Below are 18,750 nucleotides of genomic sequence, written 5' to 3' on the forward strand. Positions count from 1 at the left end.
TAAGCTTTAGGCCCAACATGGGGATCAAACTCATGACTCTGAGATCAAGAGTCACATGCTCTACTGACTGAGCCAGGCAGGTGCCCCTCTTGTTTTCTTGGAGATGGAATCAGAGTCAAGCAGAGAAAGGGACCTTGGATATAAGGAGGCAAATGATGCCCCGGTAATGCTTGAGCCACCATCCTGCTCCATTGAGAATGGGGGACAGGGAAGGAAGGGGCACCAGCAGGGGTTGAGAAGAGCCACTGAGGGAATGGCGGGTGGATCTCCAGAGCCAGGGCTGCTAAGAACATCTTACCTCACACAGCTGGGCCCGTTTCCTTCTCCTAGTTCTCCAGGGAACAATCCCCTTTGGACTTTCCTTGGAGGGTCTCAGGGTCTCAGGGAGTGGGAAGGAAGGAGCACACTTTGGACAATGCTTTCAAGCCAGCCTTGTAGAAAGTCCTGTCTCCTGTCAATCACCTTCTGGGTGCCACCGGTAGCTCCCCTGAGGCTCTTACCCCAGCACAATACCACCCATCAGGGTTCAGCTGCCCACAACCCCTGTGCCCTCCCCTCCTCAGCATGAACGCTTCCTTCCTTAGCCCCCAAGGGAAAAGAAAAACATTCCATTCATGTCACCCTTGTCTCGTCCCCAGTGTTCTCTATGGGCAGTGTGGAAAAATGGAGGGGGTGGGGAAAGCCTTAGAAGACTCGCTCCATTAGCCTGCGGCATGCCCCTTGGCTGTGTCTCAGTTTCCCTTCAGTCTCAGGTGGTAGGAATGACTGCATCCCTGATGCCCTGAGAGGGTGTTTGTTCTGATTTATCCCACTGTTGCATGACAACTTAACCCAGTACCTTCAAAAAGTATTTATAGTGTACCTAGCCCATGCCGTATACTGTAGGTGGGAACACCATGGACTGAAACAAAGCAAAGCCCCTCTTCTCATAGAATTCAGATTCTGGTTGTGGGAGATAGTTAACAAACAGGCAAGTAAAGAAACAAGAAAGATAACTTAAGAAGGCCAAAGTATTAAGGAGAAAATAAAGCAGGGTGAGGGGCTGCAGATACATTACAGAAGGGGTCTCCTTTGGATGAATGGGGAGTCACCATCTGGGCAGAGACCTGAGTGGTGAGAAGCCAGCCATGTGGGGGGCTGAGGCAGGTGGCAAGGTTAAGGGGACAGCTGATGTTCACGTCCTGGGGAGGAACCAGGTAGGTGTTTCTGCTGAACAGTGAGGAGGCGAGGGTAACTGGAGGGGACAGCTGAAGGTCAGGTGAGCCTTTGACAGGAAACTAGCGGGTCAGTAGGGATCAGGCCCTGCAAAGCCTCATGGGCTGGGGAAGGACTTTGGATGTTACCCTCAGTGTGAAGGGAAGCTGCTGGCAGTTGTGAAATGAGGAGGCCAGTCAAGAGGCAGCTCTTGGTCCAGCCCAGACACGCCACTGGTTGGTTTAGGGGCCAGAGATCTTGGAGCCCAGGTCTCTCTGGCAGCCATTTCTATGTTCTCCTCATAGAATCTCCTCATAGAATCTCCTCATAGAACACACAGCAGGCCCCAGGCTTCTCCCGGGGGATCTGTAGGAAACCTGGCTAAATTCCCCTGTGGTCTTTCTCCTTCCCTGTGCCCACAAGTTCAGCCTCCATCTGTTTGTCATATTCAGGGGCAAGGTTCTGATCCAAGCAGATCCCAGTGATCAGTGGAGCAGCCTGCCACAGCCATTAATATAAAGCTGTTGTAAGTGGGTGGAAAGGCAGAAGAGTCTTGAGGAGGAGGATGAGAGGGAGGCAATGGACATATGACCTGATGAGCAGCATTGCCAGAGACCCAGGAGACAGGTGGGAGGGAAGGAACCATGGAGAAGCTGCATCCAGTTAAGGATGGGTAAGGGGTGGGGGAGCAGAGACACCACCAGGGGCTGATTCCAGGAAGACTTCCTTACTCTTTGGCCCTCTGAGGTGGGCAGCTTGACCATCATTAGTTGCATGAACTTGGGCAAGTTTCTTCTCTTATCTGAGCTTCAATTTTGTTGTGCGTGAGGTGAGTTGTCATGAAGATTACATGAAACAACATCTACAAAGACCTATAACAGACATTCATTATTTTGTGAGCTGTCCAACATCTGAACCTGATTCCTATTTGGGAGAATTCCCCAATTTATAAGTCCCAGTGGAAGACAGAGCCCTTGATTCCACAATGAGAATGGAAATGCCAGACGTTTGCTTTCTCAGCTAGAACATGGTCATGTTACGTGTGCTCTACCAATCAAAAGCAGCCATCCCTGATTTTGTATTGGGAGAACAAGCAGTTGTGGTTGCTGTAAGATCAAGTTGCAGGGTGACAGGCTGGCAGCAGAATTCCTGACTCAGGGTCAGTGGAAGTGCCAGCACCTAGGATCTGGTGGATGTGACAGTAACTGCATTGACTTCTTCACTAGACCAGTACTGTGATGAGCTTTTAGGCATTGACTCTAGTCCCCAGACCTGGAGAATCTCTGCACTACCCAGTATCTTTCTAGTAAAGTCCTTTTCTCTTTTTCTTTTTCTTTTTTTGTTTTTCAAACAAAAAATCTTAACATCTTTGGCTGGCTCAGTCAGTAGAGCACGTGACTCTTGATCTTGGGGTTATAGGTTCAAACCCCATGTTCAGTGTGGAGATTACTTAAAAATAAAATCTTGAAGGGACGCCTGGGTGGCTCAGTCATTTGAGCGTCTGACTTTTGATTTTGACTCAGGTCTTGACCCCGGGGTCATGAGGTCAAGCCCTGTGCTGGGCTTCATGCTGAGCATGGAGCCTGCTTGGGATTCTCTGTCTCCCTCTGCGTCTCTCCTTTGCTCATGCCCTCTCTCTCCAAACAAAACAAAACAAAACAAAACAAAACAAAAAAAACTCAGAACTTACATATTTATTGCTGAACCAACCTACTAGTGCAGAAGCATAGAAAAAGAAAAAAAATCATGTTCCCAATAAAACACATCCAATTGTTCTGCTAGTAGTGATGTTTACAGAATGATATGGTATAAGCAAGTGCCCTCCCTACAGTGTAACTACCATCTCCTGTGTGATTCCTTATATACCAAGTTTGATTCTTCTCCAATGTCTCCTCTTGGAGTTTTAACTGATTTAGTTACAAGTTTTCATCTGAACTCACCAGGGAATGAGACAATTCTGCTTTTGTTTCTTAGCCAGGAATCGTTTGATCCTGAAAGTCTTGTGAAAACACAAAGTGAGGAATAGTCAACCACACACACACCATGATGGTGGTGGAGAAGAGGAGAGGAGCAGTTAATTCCTTTTTGAGTCAAACCAGAGAGAGTTGTTTATAACCCAGATCCCGAGCTATTGTAAGATGTGAGTATAGTACCTAACTCTACTCCCCAGTACCATCCAACCTGGGAACTAGTTTCCCTTAATAATCTTATTTGGGCCAAATTTGAGCTGTGATTAGTAAGAGGTTACAAACAGAAGGGTTTGAAGAGAGATCTCTTCATAAGTTATGGGTCTATGGTATGGATATGACTGATGGTTGCCCACTCAGTTTCTGCTCTCTCTTTTTTCCATACTATCAGAACTCTAATATTATTCAGGGTGGTGATGCCTGTAGATAAAATACTATATTTCCCAGCCTCCTTTGCAGCTAGGAGGGTCCTTTTGATAAAGTTCTAGCCAATGACATGTGAGCAAAAATCTTAAGCTACTTCACAAACACCCTTTTTGCTCTTTCTACCTTTCCTCTAGCTTCCTATCTAGAACACAGACATGATGGCAGTACCTCAACAGCTGGTTTAGACTATTAGGTGGCCTTGAGGATGGAAGCGAAGATTAGGAAAGTAGAGTAAATAAGAATCTGGGTGCCTGGAGACCCAGAACCACCATGCCACCATATCAACCCTGCACTGCCCCAGTGAGGTTATTTGTTTGTTTGTTTTTTATATAGGGAGAAATAAATTTCCATCACCTATCTTCCACCAGTGTTTAAAACCACAGTTTTCTGGTCTATCACATAAATAATTCCTCACTGATATAATGAAGATGCATTTGAAATCAAATGTTTTGACCTGGGGGAAAGTTGAAGGGCTTGTCATCATAGCAGAGATCTGCTTTTCCTGAGTTTTGATAGCTGGGGATCTCTTGGATCTGTCTCTTGTCTCCAACTTTATAGACCTTGATGCTTACTGATCCTATTCTTTCTCCATCCATCTAGATGACCGTCTCCAGTATCTTGAGTGGTGGCTTGTACATTTGATTTTGCTGCAGAGGAGCCCCATACTTTTTTGTTTTGGTGCTTTTCCATGGTACCTAGCAACCTCTTCTTGCAGGGAGAGCTACAGGCATGGTTCTATTCCTGCCTCTGGTATTTACTCATGTGCTTTTACTCATAGGAAGCTTCTTTGTGCCTCACTTCCTTTACCTTTAAAATGGGGATGGTGATGCCTATCCTGGCTTTCTTAGAGAGCTCTCAAAGAAAAGTATGCATGAAAGTGTTTAGAAGATCGTGAAGGAACATAGAAATTTTTGGTTATCTTTTTTCTGGTTACAAACGATGGCTCAGAATATATCAACCATCTCATTTGTAAGGTTTCATTTTTTCTGCTTTATACCTGTCCTCACTTGCAGCTCAGCTGCCCAACTTTCTCACTCTCCAGTCTTTTAAGATCCACCCTAGATTTATATCTGTTGACTTGGTATTTTACTATATAGAATTCATATATAGATAGCATTTATTTATTGAGATTTACAGCTACCTCTGGCAATCTCCATTAACATTTATTGAGTGCTTACTATGTGCCAGGCATTTTGTTCAGTCCTGTACATGAATCATCTTATTCAATACTCACAAAAAACTATGATATGGGTGTTACTGTTATCTTCTTTCTATAGAAGAGGAAACTGCGTCACAATATGGTTATGGTTCAGCAGCTAGTATATTGTGTAGTCAGTATTTGAACCCAAATTAGGCTCTGTGGCATTAAGACTGTGTCAGTTCTAGTACTCTAAGGAAGCACATGCCAAGGCAGAGTTAGGAGTGCAAGTGATTTATCTGGGTGGTGGGTAACACCTGTGAAAGGTAAAGGGGGAGAAAGCAGGGCTGGACAGGAAGAGCCTTTGACCACGATGCGGATCTCACAAAGTCTCGGCCAATCTAACAGGGAGCTCTGGAGCACATTGGCCAATAAAGGATCCTTGAGTTGGGCAGAAATAGCCAAGCCCTAGTGCTCCCACCCTGCCAGGCAGACTCTTTCAAACACTGCAGTGGGGGATTATAACTACCAATACTGTACCATGTACTTGAATGTTATGAGAGAGATTCACCACAAAAAAGAAGTGTATTCACCACACACAAAAGAAAGATAATCATGTGATGGGATGGAGGTGGTGGTTAATGCTATGGTGGTATCATTTTTCAATTTATAAATGTATCAAATCATCGCGTTGTATACTTTAAGCTTATACAGTGTTATGCGTCAATTATATCTTAATAAAGCTGGAAGATGGCAGGGCCTGGGGAAGGTGCGGGGGGCGGGGAACCACTGTATAGTTCTCTAAGAGCCTGCAGCTGGAGGCTGTCTGCTAACCACACTCTTGAACCTGAATAGCTAGTCTTTCTTGAAAGGACATCCAAGCAGTTCAACTCCATAGCTTCCACATATACGGTGTAACAGACAACATCTGAGTCTCAGGGAGTTTTCTCTTGCTTAGGGTCCTAGGGTCCAGGCACAGCTAGGCTTGGCTTTGAAGTGCAGGGCTGCCCAGGTCTGCTTCATACACCTCATCCCAGGACTGGTGGCTACCAAGCCATGCTCTTCTCCTGGCCAATGTCATGAGGAGCTGAGACAGCCAGACCATACAAGCCCATCAAGTCTTTGTTTGGGGCATATCTGCCTAATTCCATTGGCTGAAGCTAGTCACATGACCAAGACCAAAGATAATGGAGCGGGGCAATAAAGTCCCCCCACAAGGGAAGTTATGCCAAGAGTGGAGAGAGAGGGAAGAATTGTGGACAAATGCATACACAGTCTGGCCAGCCATCTGGCACCAAAGACTTCTCTTGCCCATTTTGTCATAAGTGGCTAGTACAGCACCTGATATGAGGTATTGTAGTCGAGTGACTAAAAGCACATTCTGGGATCAGATGACTGGTGAGACCAGTACTACAAGCTATGCCATCTCAGGTTTACTTGACCTCTGGAAGCCTCAATTTCCTCTTTTGTAAATAGGGCTAATTAAAGAATCCATGTTACCGGGTTTGAAGATTAAATGAGACAATGTATGTAAAACACTTGCCATGGTGCCTAGTACATGGTAGGCACTCACAAATGTTCTAGTTATTTCTAATCCTTACAACGGCCCTGTACAACGATGCTTTACTGTTTGCTAACCTAGAACCCAGCTCTTTGCCCATGTCCTAAGACAGCTTGCAGCAAGGGACCTCCCAACTCCTTCACCTGTGACCATCTCTTCTCAATGCATTCCCACCAAAACTCAGGTTTAGGCCATCTGTCTGGAAAAATCCCATCCCACCCAACACCTCCTTATGTGTCCCTTTAGTCATCTCATGGAAAAGGTCGTCTTCTCCCACATGGCCAGGGACACCCTCCCGGCCTCCCAATTTTCTCTTGCTTAGGATCACCTCTTGGCACAGCCAAGGGTTGAGGTAGGGGCAGGTGTTGAAGGGGGTAGGAGGAGAGACCCCCCTTCTCAGCACACACTGGAGGGAGGAGGGACTGTGGTGGGCACAGTGGGGAGAAGGCCAGCCGAGCACAGAAAGCCAGCCAGGGAAGGTTTAGCCTGCAATCCAATTCCACTTAATATCCCATAATAAAATGCTGTCAACATGAGTTTCCTGTTCAAGTGGATTTGTTAAGAAGGCTGGGGGAGGTCAGAGGTGTATTCTGGCTCTCCTGGGGTTGGGGGAGAGACCAGTGGGGTGAGGGGGTGCCTCAGACATGAAGGCCCCCTTCTCACCCCTCCCCACTGCAGTCCAAACAGGTTCCTGGGAAGAGGTTTGTCACACTTGTCTGTCTCTGTCAACCCGTGATGACTCACAGAGGGGCCCTTGACCCCCCTGGAAGGAGGCTCTGTCTCCTTTGATAAGCATCCAGCCACTGAGGCAGAGATTGTTATTTTAACGTAGAGGATTCAGACCTGGACCAGAAGGTGAGGTGGTATCCCCAGGTGTATCAGAGCCTCTGAATCCCACCGTGAAGGGGGAGCCACACGGCCTATGCTAGGCTGCTTGGTGAGAAGCCTGAAGATCTGGGGTGGCCTCAGTCCTCTTGAATGACAACTCAGGGGGTGATCCCACCTAAGTTATTCAAAATGATTCCTGTCTGCCCATCTCTGCCTCCCTGGCTTCCCCTCTGCGAAGCTTTCCTTCCTCCTGGGGGCACAGGCCTGACTTCCCCAGGGTCCTGAAAGTGCTTGGGCTGCCTAGGGAGCCTCGAGGGGGAGCTTGACCAGAAGTGACTATTGAGTGGTCACCATGGATCAGGCACAGAGCTGGTGGCTGTCCTGATGTCATATTGTTGAATCCAGGAAATAGCAAAGGGGTTAAGGCCGGAGGGTGGGAGACTAATATTATCCCCATTTTCTTAGGGAGTAATCAGGGGCCCAGGGAGTTGAAGAACTGAAACAAAGACCTCATGTAGCGAGAGACACCACTGGGACAGGAGCCCACGCAGGGGGTGTGGGGAGGGCAGGCTCAGTCGAAGCCTTCTGGAACCCAGCTTGGGCTTGGAGACGGAAGCTGGAGAGGGCTGCCGAAAGGTGTGAGGCACAAGTTGAGGGGCTGAGGTCAGACCATGGGTCCTCTCCCTGGGCCTGCAGGCGGGTGACAAGCTGGGTCTGTGGGACCAGGGGAGGGGGGTGTGGGCAGGGGCTAAGGAGGGTAGGGCTTCCAGCCCTTTTGTGAGCCCTTTTAATTCGTGTAAATGAGGGTTTTTAATTTGTTATTCTGGGTTTTATTTCTATTACCATCTCATTTGCCTCTAAACCCTATTTCGCCCCAGCCTGGACCGAATTCCATTTGATGCATTAGGACTAATTCTCCTCCCAAAGGGTTAGATGTTTTCTCCCCACACAAAAGTCGCTTATTTTGGATAAAGAGACGATTAGATTTATCTTTAATATTTTAATGGCAGCTGGGATTAGTGGGCAACTAGCCCCAACTGGGCTTGTTCACTGAGGATTAGGTCCTGATAAACTCTCAGATGGGGAGTTCCCCCACCCCCCACTCTACTTTCTGTTCTCCACAAAGTGCTTTTTATTATTTTTTGTTGAAAAAAAATTCCCTTGTCTTTTGGAGCATCATAAATTCCATTTGCTGTTTTCTATTAAATCAAGTTGATTAAATTCGTTGTGACTCTTTGCACATAGATCTTTTTAATTTTAACGTCTCCAGCATAAAATCTTTAATGGTGCAATTTGAAATGGCTGCAATATACAGTACAGGCCTTGATAAAACAGATGGAAATGAGGTTCTGCCAGGGAGGGGGTCCTGTCAGGAGGGGTAGAGTAGGGAGCAGGCGCAGACCTCCAGGAGAAGGCAGGGAACGACTGTCTGCGAGGCCCGGAGAAGACCAGCTTCCAATCTCTGCTCTGAGTAGTAACCTTGGCTGACATTAATGGGGTGCTTACTCTGTGGGTCGTCACCTTGCTTGGTGTTTGGTGGAGTGCTTGCCATGTGCCTGGCACTGTGCATGCATTGTCAATCCTCCTTCCAGGAGGCTCAGAGAGGCCTCGTGCTCAAGGTCACACAGCACATTGGTGGCAGTGGTTGAAGCCAGGCTATCTGTGGCTGGTGGAGTCTCTTCTTACCTCTTGGAGCCATCATTTCCCTATCAGTGAAATGGGGTGATCAGTGCTGCCCTGCGTCATGGTGCTTGGAAATATTAGATGAGCTCCACAAATGGCCTTGGGGATGGGATGGGGCTGGGGCTCTCCTGGGGATATGGGGAGGTGAGGTCAGTTCATTTGGGGCCCAGAGCCCCTGCCATCACTGGGAAGAGTTGATTTTTTTGAGACCATGGGAAGCTTCCTGAACTCCAGGGTCGGTAGGAGGCCCCCTGGGGATCTGGGCTCCCCCTCCCCCACCTCTCCAGACCTCAGGCCTCCCGCCTCGGCTTTTCTCCCTGTCCCTCCGGCTCTAATCCTGACCTCATCAAGTCCTGGGAAGGGTTGATCCACAGAAGCAAATCCCTCATTCGGAGGGACAAAATCAGCTTAATTTGCAGCAACTTGAAGCGGGTCTTTGCCAGGATTTGAATATCAAATTATCCCACAGCCCAGGCTAGCCTGGGAGGCCTCCTGCCGCAATATGGACAGACATGCTCTGGGCTCCTCCAGGACGATTGCTCCGCAAGTGAGTGAGGCTGGGCTGGGCTGGGTGTGCGTGGAGTGGGGGCACCACGAGGTATCAGGGGGTGCTGGAAGGCAAGGGCATCGCAACTCCCAGGCCTGGGGGAAGGGAGGGCAGTGTGAACCTCCTATTCATGAGATTTACCTGGGGGTGGGGGGTGGGGGTGTCTTGTCAAATATACAGATTCCCAGGCCCCTCTTCGAACATCAAGGAATCAAGGATTCAGGAAAGTGAAAAATTCTGGAGCTTCTCAGTGAGCCAATCAGCAAATTCTTAGTGCGCACACACTTGTACTCCAAACGTTTCGAGATCAGCCTCCTCTGGCATCCACTGCAACCGTCCCCAGCCTGTGGCACTGCAGACCCGTTCCCTTTGGCCACTGCTCCGCGATGGCCCCAAATGCCTGAGTCAGCTGCTGCTCGAGGGTTCTGCAGCCTTCCCTCCAGGGTCAGTGTGCCTATTTCCTTCCTTCTGGGCAGACATCCTCTGATGTCGGCCACACGGGACACAGTGCCCAGACCCAAGCGGTGAGGGTCAGATCCTTCTTACAGCCATGTCACTTCCCCAGGAATCTGTGAGCTGCTTCAAGAAGGGTGGGGACTCTGAGTGTGGCCCCAAGCCTCCATCAATGATGAAGACCCATTGGTCCTTCCTGCACAGCGTGTGCCCCCTGGGGACCTTCGGTGTGAAAGCAGCAGCTGGGACTGCTGAGATAGCCCCATACGGGCTGGTCCGTCCGCCCAATACCATCGGCAGACAGCTGAAGAGTCCTGTCCTCAGAGAGCCCACAGCTGAGGAGGAAACAGCATGGTGTGACAAGCTCTATTAATACCCACAGATGCTTATCCAGCACTCACCATGTACCAGGCACGGTTCTAAGTGCTTTTCCTCCATCCACCCGTTTTATCCTCATAAAAACCCTAGGAGGTAGGAAATATTATTAAACACATCCACTTCACAGACGAGGGAACTGAGGCACAGAGAGAATAGTAACATGCTAGAAGGTCACACAGTTACAAGTGGTGGACCTGGGATTCACACCCAGGCAGGCTGACTCTGAGCCTGTCCTCTGAACCACTTTGCTGCAGTCCATCCATCTTTATTTGTAACTATTTGTTTATGTATGTTACTTCTCTGTAAGTGGCTTGCCTTGTTTTTAAAGGCATAATCATAGAGCGTTTTGGGAGCTTAGTAAGGCACACTAAACCTACATGAGGGCAACCACAGAAGGTTTTTTGGAGGAGGTGTCTTTATTCAATTGTTGCTCAGTTGTTGAACAGCTATTGTGTACCTGGCACTGATGATGCAGAGATGAAAAAGCACGGTCCCTGTCCTCCACGGGCTCACAGGCTGGGAGAGGAATGCCTGTACGCAGATGTGCTAAGTGCACTGAGAAAGCACAGGGCATTGTGGGAGCACCGCAGAGACCCCAAGGCTGGGAAGGTCAGCTTCCTGGAGGAGGTGCATGTGAACTGAGAGTGAAAGAATGAATGGGAATCTCAGAGACATGTCCCCTCCATTAGGTCCAGTCATTCAGCTGAGGTTAAGGGGCCCCAGAGGCTCTGTTGGGCACTCACTCCTCTTTCTCTTGGCCAGACTCTCCTCCATGGAGCCTTCCTGGTACAACCAACCTCAGTCTCTTCTCTGACCGCCTACCCCAGGCAGGCAGATGCCCTCCTGAGGAGGTCTACATCCCTAACTCTTGTGTGTTTTGGGGAGGTGGGGCCTGAATACCAAACTCCTGAACACCTGGGCACTATGCCTAGCAGGGGTCAGGCAGGATCTGTCCCTGTGGCCTTGGGAGAACCCAGTGTTTGATTTGAGGGCACCTAGAACTTAGAGCAAGACAGGAGCCCAGAAACCACCCAAGCCCACCTAGGAGGAAGGAGTGAGGCCCAGCGAAATAATAGGAGCTGCCAAGGCCCCACAGCTGAGATAGGACTCAAACGCAGGCTCCTAGTGCCCTGATCTCCTCTCTGGGGTGGTCTGGCCCCACCTGGGCTCTTCTCTAACACTTGCCCCCTGGGCCTGCCTAGCCTGATGGTGGCCAGGATAGTCTCCCCTGAATAACGATGGTATTGGCTCAGATTAAGGGCAACTAGCTGGCTCTTGGCTTTTCCTTTTTATATAACAACTAATCTCCTTCTAATCAGCCATTATTAAATTATATTCCGTTTTTAATTCATTCACAGATCACCGTTGGGACAGCTGGATGGATAATTGGGGAGAGATAATTTATGTAAATGAGGAATAGCAGAAGGTAGGGGAGAGGGAGGCTGAGGGCCAAAGGGGGCCCCTCCTGTGCCCAGGCTGAGGAGGGGGCAGTGGGCTGGCTCTGCCTGGAAATGGGTGACTGGGGATGCTGAGGGGATTGGGGCCTGTCATGGGGCCTCAGGGCTCCTGACTGGTTAGATTGACCTTCAACGCTTCTGGCAAGCAGGGAGCCCACTGCTTTTTGGGGGGCAGTTCCTAGATCCATCAGGTCCTCCTCATTAGAAGTGGATCCTGAGAGGCAGTAAAATGTCCTGGAGAATTCCAGAGTCAGAGCTTTGTTTGGTTCCAACCCACCCTTGTGCTGCTGTCTCTTAACCTTAGTTTCCAGTCTACCACTTGAGGGGACAGATGTTGAGGCTCTAGAACCTCTGAGTTTTGTTTTTTTTTTTAAATTTTTTCTTAATGTTTATTTATTTTAGAGACAGACAGAGCACAAGCACGGGGAAGGACAGAGAGAGCCGGCAACAGAATCTGAATCAGGCTCCAGGCTCTGAACTGTCAGCACAGAGCTTGATGTGGGGCTCGAACCCACAAACCATGAGATCATGACCTGAGCTGAAGTGGGACACTTAACTGACTGAGCCACACAGGTGCCCCAAGAGCCTCTGAGTTCTTATGCTTAGTTGCTGTAGAGCGTGGGAAGTAGGAGAGGAAGAGCCTGGCTACCTAGTGGTTCCTCTCACTAGTGTGAAGACTCTCTGTGAGTCCAATCTGCCCCCCACTAACATATGCCCCAGGCCATGAGGCTTCCTTCTGGAAACACAGACTAAATCCACTTCCTTTGCTCTCTGACCTGTCTGTCTTGCTGATAATAATTACGGGGCCACTGACACCTCAGTGTGTTCCCCTTGTGCTGCGCTAAACACTTGCTATATAGCATCTCACTGTATCAGGAGACCAACTGCATGAAGTGAGTGCTACTGTCTCCACTTTACAGATGGAAATACCATGGACCCAAGCTCTCTCCTGACAATTCCTTCAACAGAAACTAAAACAGAAGTCTGCTTACAAAGGGACAGGAGGTTCATAAAACCTGGAGCCCAGCCAGAGGCCATTTTGGGAAGGTGCCTTGGGGACTGGAAGACAGGGACAGGGCCCACAGGGAAGGTGGGTCAAGAAGGTTGGACCTCCAGGGGGGGAGGGGGGATGGGCATGGAGGAGGGCACTTTGGGGATGAGCACTGAGTGTTATGTGGAAACTAATTTGACAATAAACTATTTGTAAAAAAAATAAATAAAAAAAAAAAAGAAGGTTGGACCTCCAGTCTCCCCTCCCCCCGCCCCGTGCCTTTGTGGCTCCAGGAATCAGGTGTGGGCAGGCACAGGGGTCTGATGGGGCCTGAGGGGATGAGGTCTGCATGTATCTGGGGCTGGCAAGGGCAGTGGGTAGGGCCTTGGACTATTCCCAGAGGGAGGCAGGGGATTACGGAGGGTTAGGGAGGGTGGTCCCAGAGGGTCCAGCAGAGTTATGGGATTAGCCTTCAGGCAGTGAGTGAAAGTTATTAGTGTGTGGGGCCTCTGGCTCCCCACCGGACGCTGCAGCTGTCACCCATCCCTAGGAGAGAGTCACTAGCAGCGCCCCCACCCCCACCTTAAGGCAGGCTGGCACCCTCTGCCCCCAACAGGCTTTCCTGCTGTGATCATCTGTTGGGGGACTGGCCTCCCAGCCCTAGCCTCCTGCCTAACCCTGACGGACCGGGCCACCCACACACAGTATACCCTAGCAATGCTGTGTGCCTCGGTTTCCCCATCTAGACAGGAGGCTACAGTGAGGATGCTTGAGACCCTGAGGGAGAGCCCCCGATGCGTGGAGGATCGGACCCACTGAGTCAGCAGAGCCTTAGCTGTGCCACCCCAGACGCATCAGCTGGCCTCTCTGTGTCCTAATGCATAAAACCGAGGCAGTTGCACTGCCGGGTTTTCACAGGGGAAGGCTGGGTCACGGGGCGCATCGCGGGCCTCTCCGTGGAGTTCAAGGTGCCTGAGGCCTAACGATTGGAGCGGCCCAGCCTTCCGGAGCCTCCCGGCTCCCTCTAGCGGTGAAGTCGAGGAAGCCCCCTCCGGGCTGGGCGCCGGCGGGGAGGCCGGGCTGGGGCCGCGGGGCTCCCTGAGCGCGCGCAGGCCTGGTTGGGGGCGGGTGGGAAGGGCCGTTCCTCCCATCCTCCCAGACAGCGCGGGGAAGGGCGCCGAGGGTCCTAAAGGCTTCCCCTCCTCACTAGCGCCCGACTTTGTCGTGAGAGCGACCTTCCTTCAGCTTGCACGCCGGTCTGTTGACCCGAGAACGTCTTACCTCTTGTTTACATGGCCCGAAGCCCGGGTACCCGCGAGCATTGGCCCAGGCCGGGTGCGCGGGACCCGGTGGATCCCCAGGTGACAGTCTGTGACCAGGCACGAGTAATTCCCTTTTCTAGCCTCCGTTTCCTCGCGCGACAAACTGACGGTGGGGCCAGGCCGGTGGTTCTGCCTTTTCAACTCCAACAACCTTTTAAAATGTAAAACAATCCGGAGTTCCTCAGAGGCGTACTTTCCCTTCTCCCTAAGGAGCCTACAGAGTGACCCAACACTATTAGACCCTCAGCAACGCTCTTACATGAAGTGATACTTTATTCATCGCAACAACTATATAGGTTTTTAAATTAGCTTTAAGTAAACGCTGTTCTTTTCTGGAGCAGCTTTAGCCATATGGAAAATTTGTAAGATTGCAGAGTTTGATACCCAACCCCCTTCTCTCTCCCATATCAACATCTGCCATGAATTTGTTAATGAACTAAGATTGATACATTGCTAAGTAACGTTTGTACTTTATTCAGTCTGTCCTAGTTTTTATTTAAAGTACTTTCTGTTCCACGATGGCCCACAAAGTACCACATGACATTTAGTAGTTATGTCTCCTTAGGCTCCTTCTGGCTATGATGGTTTTATGTAATTTTAAAAAGGAAAAAAAAAGTACACCTTCACGCAGTGGGTATTGTGGGGCTGTTAGTACACATTCTGATCTGGAACAATCTCTAAGACGATATCAGTATGAAAAGGAAGATACAGGATGGCATATTTTACTTCCACCTGTGAAAAATAAAAGATACGTATATATAACTTTTTAAAAATGTTTATTTTTGAGAGACAGAGAGGGGGGGAAAGGCAGAGAGAGAATCCCAAACAGGCTCTGCACTGTTAGAGTTAGAGCAGAGCCTAACTTGGGGCTCCTACTCAGGAACCAGAAGATCATGACCTGAATGGAAATCAAGAATCGGAGGCTTAACTGACTGAGCCACCCTGGTGTCCCTATAAGTACTTTTAAACCTCTGAAAGAGTATCTGAAAAAAAAATGGTTGTGGTTGATTGTGGGAAAGGGAATCAGAGGAGTTGAGAACAAGAGTACGAGAAAAACCTACATTTTAATTTTACTCTACGCCCTTTTGTATGAATTTGGTTTTATTATTTTTTTTAATATTTATTCATTCACTTTTGGGGGAGAGAGAGAGAGAGCATGTGCTCAAGCAGGGGAGGGGAGAGGCAGAGAGAGAGGTGGACAGAGGGTCCGAAGCAGGCTCTGCCCTGAGAGGAGAGAGTCTGATGTGGGGCTCAATCTCACAAACCAGAGATCATGACCTGAGCTGAAGTTGGACGCTTTGCAGACTGAGCCACCCAAGCATTCCTGTATTAATTTGGTTTTAAAACCTGTGTATGCGGGGCACCTGGCTGGCTCAGTTGACGGAGCATGCAATTCTTGGTCTTGGGGTTGTGAGTGCAAATCCCACAATGGGTTGGGAGATTACTTAAAATCTTTAAGTAGTAAAAAATAAATACTGTGTGTATGCATTATCTATCTTGACAAACACAAATAGTAAACATAACAATACATATAGGTATAGTACATTCATTGAGACTCTCACTGGGTTCTGTACTGTGGATAATAAAATTCAGCTCCAGCTCTGTGAGGGTGTTTCTCGAGTTGGGTGCTCCTGTGGCCCCATTGGCTGGAGTTGGTCCATTGGGCTGGTCTGTAAAATGCCTTTCCACCCATGGGCTGGGTCTCCTCTGTCTGTTCCAGCCAGTGTGTGTCAGGTGTGTGTCAGGTGCGTTGGGGTGGAGGATTCTGGGGAGGGTCCAAGTACAGATACACAGACTTACTTAAGTACGAAAGGATCACAAGGATGTGGGGAGCTTGTGGGATCTGGGACAGGATGTATCTAGAAAGATAGGATTGCAGCTCTCTCAGGTGCTGCTGCCTCCTGTCCCTACAGCCTAGCTAACCTCCTCCTCCCCATGGCTGCATCTGGACTCCCAGGCTGACACCCCCTCCCCCTCCCACTCAAGCCCAGGTGGAGGGGTCTCAACTCCAAAATTTCCAGAGGGATAAATCTGTCTGGGCTTAACGCAAGCTCCTGTATCCCTGTACCTGGCAGTATGAGATAGGGAGAAACAAACAAATTACATTCCCCAAGTATTTCACTAGCCTTGCACCAGATTAGGTGCTTTGGGGCACAAAGGAGAGAAGCAGGCCTTTCTTCTGGGAGGCAGACTACAGAATGATGTGATTTCATGGGTTTTGGGAAGGCCACACTCCTCCAGATCCCTCCTCTTTCTGGAGATCCGCTCAAGCAGCCTCATTTGGTTAAATTATGGATCCAATCCCTGTGGAATCCAGCTCCCCTAAGAGAGGTCAGCGTTTAGGCAAGTCTTCCAAAGGTTCCCCAAATGCCTACTAGGAAGGTCCTTTTGAGATCCTGTTCTTGCTCACTGGGCAGTGAGCATTTACTGTGGTTCCTCTAGCTTACTCAGGAAATATTCTCTGATTCCTCAACTGTTCATGCCCTTTGCATGTCTCTGGCCTTCACATTTGTTGGCCCCTCTGTCTGGAATACATTGCCTCTGGGGGCACCTGGGTGGCTAGACTAGTATTATGTGGAATACATTGCCTCTTTCAAGGCTCAACTCAAGCTTCCCTTTTCATGAGGCCTTACCTGCCCAGGCCCAGGTGGAGGCAGCATCCATGTGACCACCCCCTCATTCCCATCCCCACCCCTGGGCACAGCCCTGATCGCTTGAGGTAGATAGGATTCAGAAGGACAGGCACCCACATCTGGCTTTGCCACTTCTGCCAGCATGCAGTAGATACTTAATAAATCCCAGCTCCCTTCTGTTCCTCACATCTCCAGTGTGTGCATGACTGATTTGTAAGTGGTTAGCCAACCATCTTCCCTTCACACTGCAAACTTTAATTAGTAGGCACAATAAATGTTTGCTAAATGACTGAGTGATTTAACCAGGGAGGGGGAAGATGTCTCCAAGTTCAGAGCCAAGTCTGAGGACGCCTGCTGCCCCAAGAAGCAGGGGGTGTCCTGAGCCAGGGTCAAGATGGGAGGTGCAGCTGAGAAATCTGGTGGGTTGATTTCAAGGGATGATTGGCGTGGAATGAGGGGGCAGAATTGGACGGGTGTGGTGACACTGGACCATCAGTGGAGGCACACATCTACCCAGCTGCCCCCCCCCCCGCCTTGTCTTGCTCTGTGCTAAGCAGAGTTGGCATCCTGTTCAGCCTCTAGGACCATGGTCTCAGGGGTGTGAACTCGGTGCCTAGGGGCTGCCAGGAGATGTCCTCTTCTCTAGGCTCTGCAGCCCCAAGACCCAAGTAGGGAGGGACCCTCATTTGCTGTCTTCTTGGTCATTAGAGACCAAGATAACCATGTGGTTATCTTATATGGCATCTAGGGCTCTTCGTATGCACCCTCAAAGGTGCTGGGACATGAGGAGGTTGTAGCCAGGACACCCCAGCTTCCCGCACCCAGCAAATCCTAGGTAGCCCACTCACATTCTTCAGGAGTGTTCTGCAGAATCTGGGGACATATCACTTAGTTTGAATGCTTCTCTGACGAGGCACCCACCTACCTCCTTTAGTCACTAGTAAAATCCACTGAACACTTACCACATGGCAGGTGCTGCACAGGCATGATCTCATTTAATCCTCACAAGGATCCAATAAGGTGTCTTTAAAACTTATTCTCATTGTTTTCAGAGATAGAAACTGTAAATCGAAGAAGGGAAGTGACTTTCTAGGGTCACAGAGTTCATGAGTGGCAGGGCCAGATTGAGGAAGCCAGTCCTCCTGCCTGCACAGGCAGGAAGTTCAGGCACAGGGGCACAGGCCTGAACTTCCAGCCACGACCTGGTCTCCACTCTGTCTCAGCTTTGAGCACAGCTCCTGCTCCAGCTCTAACAAGTGCCAGGAGCTGGTACCTCTGTCTTGAAGTCCTCTCCTTGGCCATGGCCTTCCTCTGCCTGGCCACAATTTCCACTGCCTTACTTCAGCTGTCCCACCTGCCTCCAAGTTCTGTACCTCCCTCTCATGAGGCACAGTCTACCCACTTGCTCAGAGGTCCAGGGGGTCCCCAGGGTGTGGGGACCATGGTGGGCAGAGGGCCCCAGTGCCTCTGGGACAGGAGGGTTGCTGAGAGCAGTGGGGAGGCGGGTGCGGTGCATAGCGCTGATCCTAACCAAGTTTGCCAGCCCAGCTTTTCTCATGGCTCCCACACAATGGTCTGCTTTGTGCCCACCTGCCGATAATGCTTAATTAGGCGAGGAGTTGATTAATTTGAGGTAATTGACAGCTAATTAGAGGCCCACAGGCTCATTAACTTGACATCTTGTCTTCGCGAATTGGCTGAGTAGGGTCAGGTGACGGAAGCCGTTGCTTTCTCCCTCTTCAACCCTGTGGGCAAAGGTGATCACCTGGGGGAAGGCTGGGAAGAGCCAGTAGTTTAGGTGGGGGCAGTCCCAAGGCCAAGAATAGAGGAAACCGAGGCAGCAAAGGAGGAGGTGTGTGCCCTGACCCTAGGAAGGAGGGGGTAAGCAGCAATGGAGGGCTCATGGCATGGGGGCAAAGGCACTGACTATTAATGGGGCTATTAATGGAGAGGGGCACACCCAGTGTCCATGCAGAAAGAAGGGGCAAGGGAAGGAAGGAGTGTAGGGAAGCCTATTGGCAATAAGCATAGGTTTTGAAGTGAGATAGATCCGATGTGGAGTCCCAGCTCCGCTACTAACCAGCTAGGTGACCATGAATGAATTAGTGAACCTCCAAGCCTCAGGCTTTCTCTTCTGTAAATTGGGAATAATAATAGTTCCTACACCTCATG

The 18,750-nt window shown here is 49.7% G+C and overlaps 1 protein-coding gene across 5 annotated transcripts in view; it reads right to left on the bottom strand.

Annotated features, from left to right (window-relative positions):
• The window catches only part of LIN52 (lin-52 DREAM MuvB core complex component), a 142,863-nt gene that overhangs the window by 407 nt on the left and 123,706 nt on the right, over nt 1-18,750 (bottom strand). The window contains exons 6-7 of one of the 5 annotated variants that reach the window (XR_013331760.1): nt 13,905-14,096; nt 10,739-10,813 (exon numbers count right to left, since the gene is read on the bottom strand). Coding sequence is in view for 1 of the 5 variants with exons in the window: in XM_077750774.1 (XP_077606900.1) it covers nt 14,634-14,677 (44 nt within the window). In the remaining 4 variants the exon portion in view is untranslated. Of the gene's footprint in view, nt 1-10,738; nt 10,814-13,904; nt 14,097-14,522; nt 14,678-18,750 lie in introns of those variants that run through there. The other 4 variants (XR_013331756.1, XR_013331757.1, XM_077750774.1 and 1 more) reach the window with 4 other exon arrangements.

The sequence above is a fragment of the Crocuta crocuta genome, unplaced genomic scaffold (assembly GCF_008692635.1).
Source record: "Crocuta crocuta isolate KB4526 unplaced genomic scaffold, BGI_CrCroc_1.0 scaffold186, whole genome shotgun sequence".
Taxonomy (NCBI): Eukaryota; Metazoa; Chordata; class Mammalia; order Carnivora; family Hyaenidae; genus Crocuta; species Crocuta crocuta.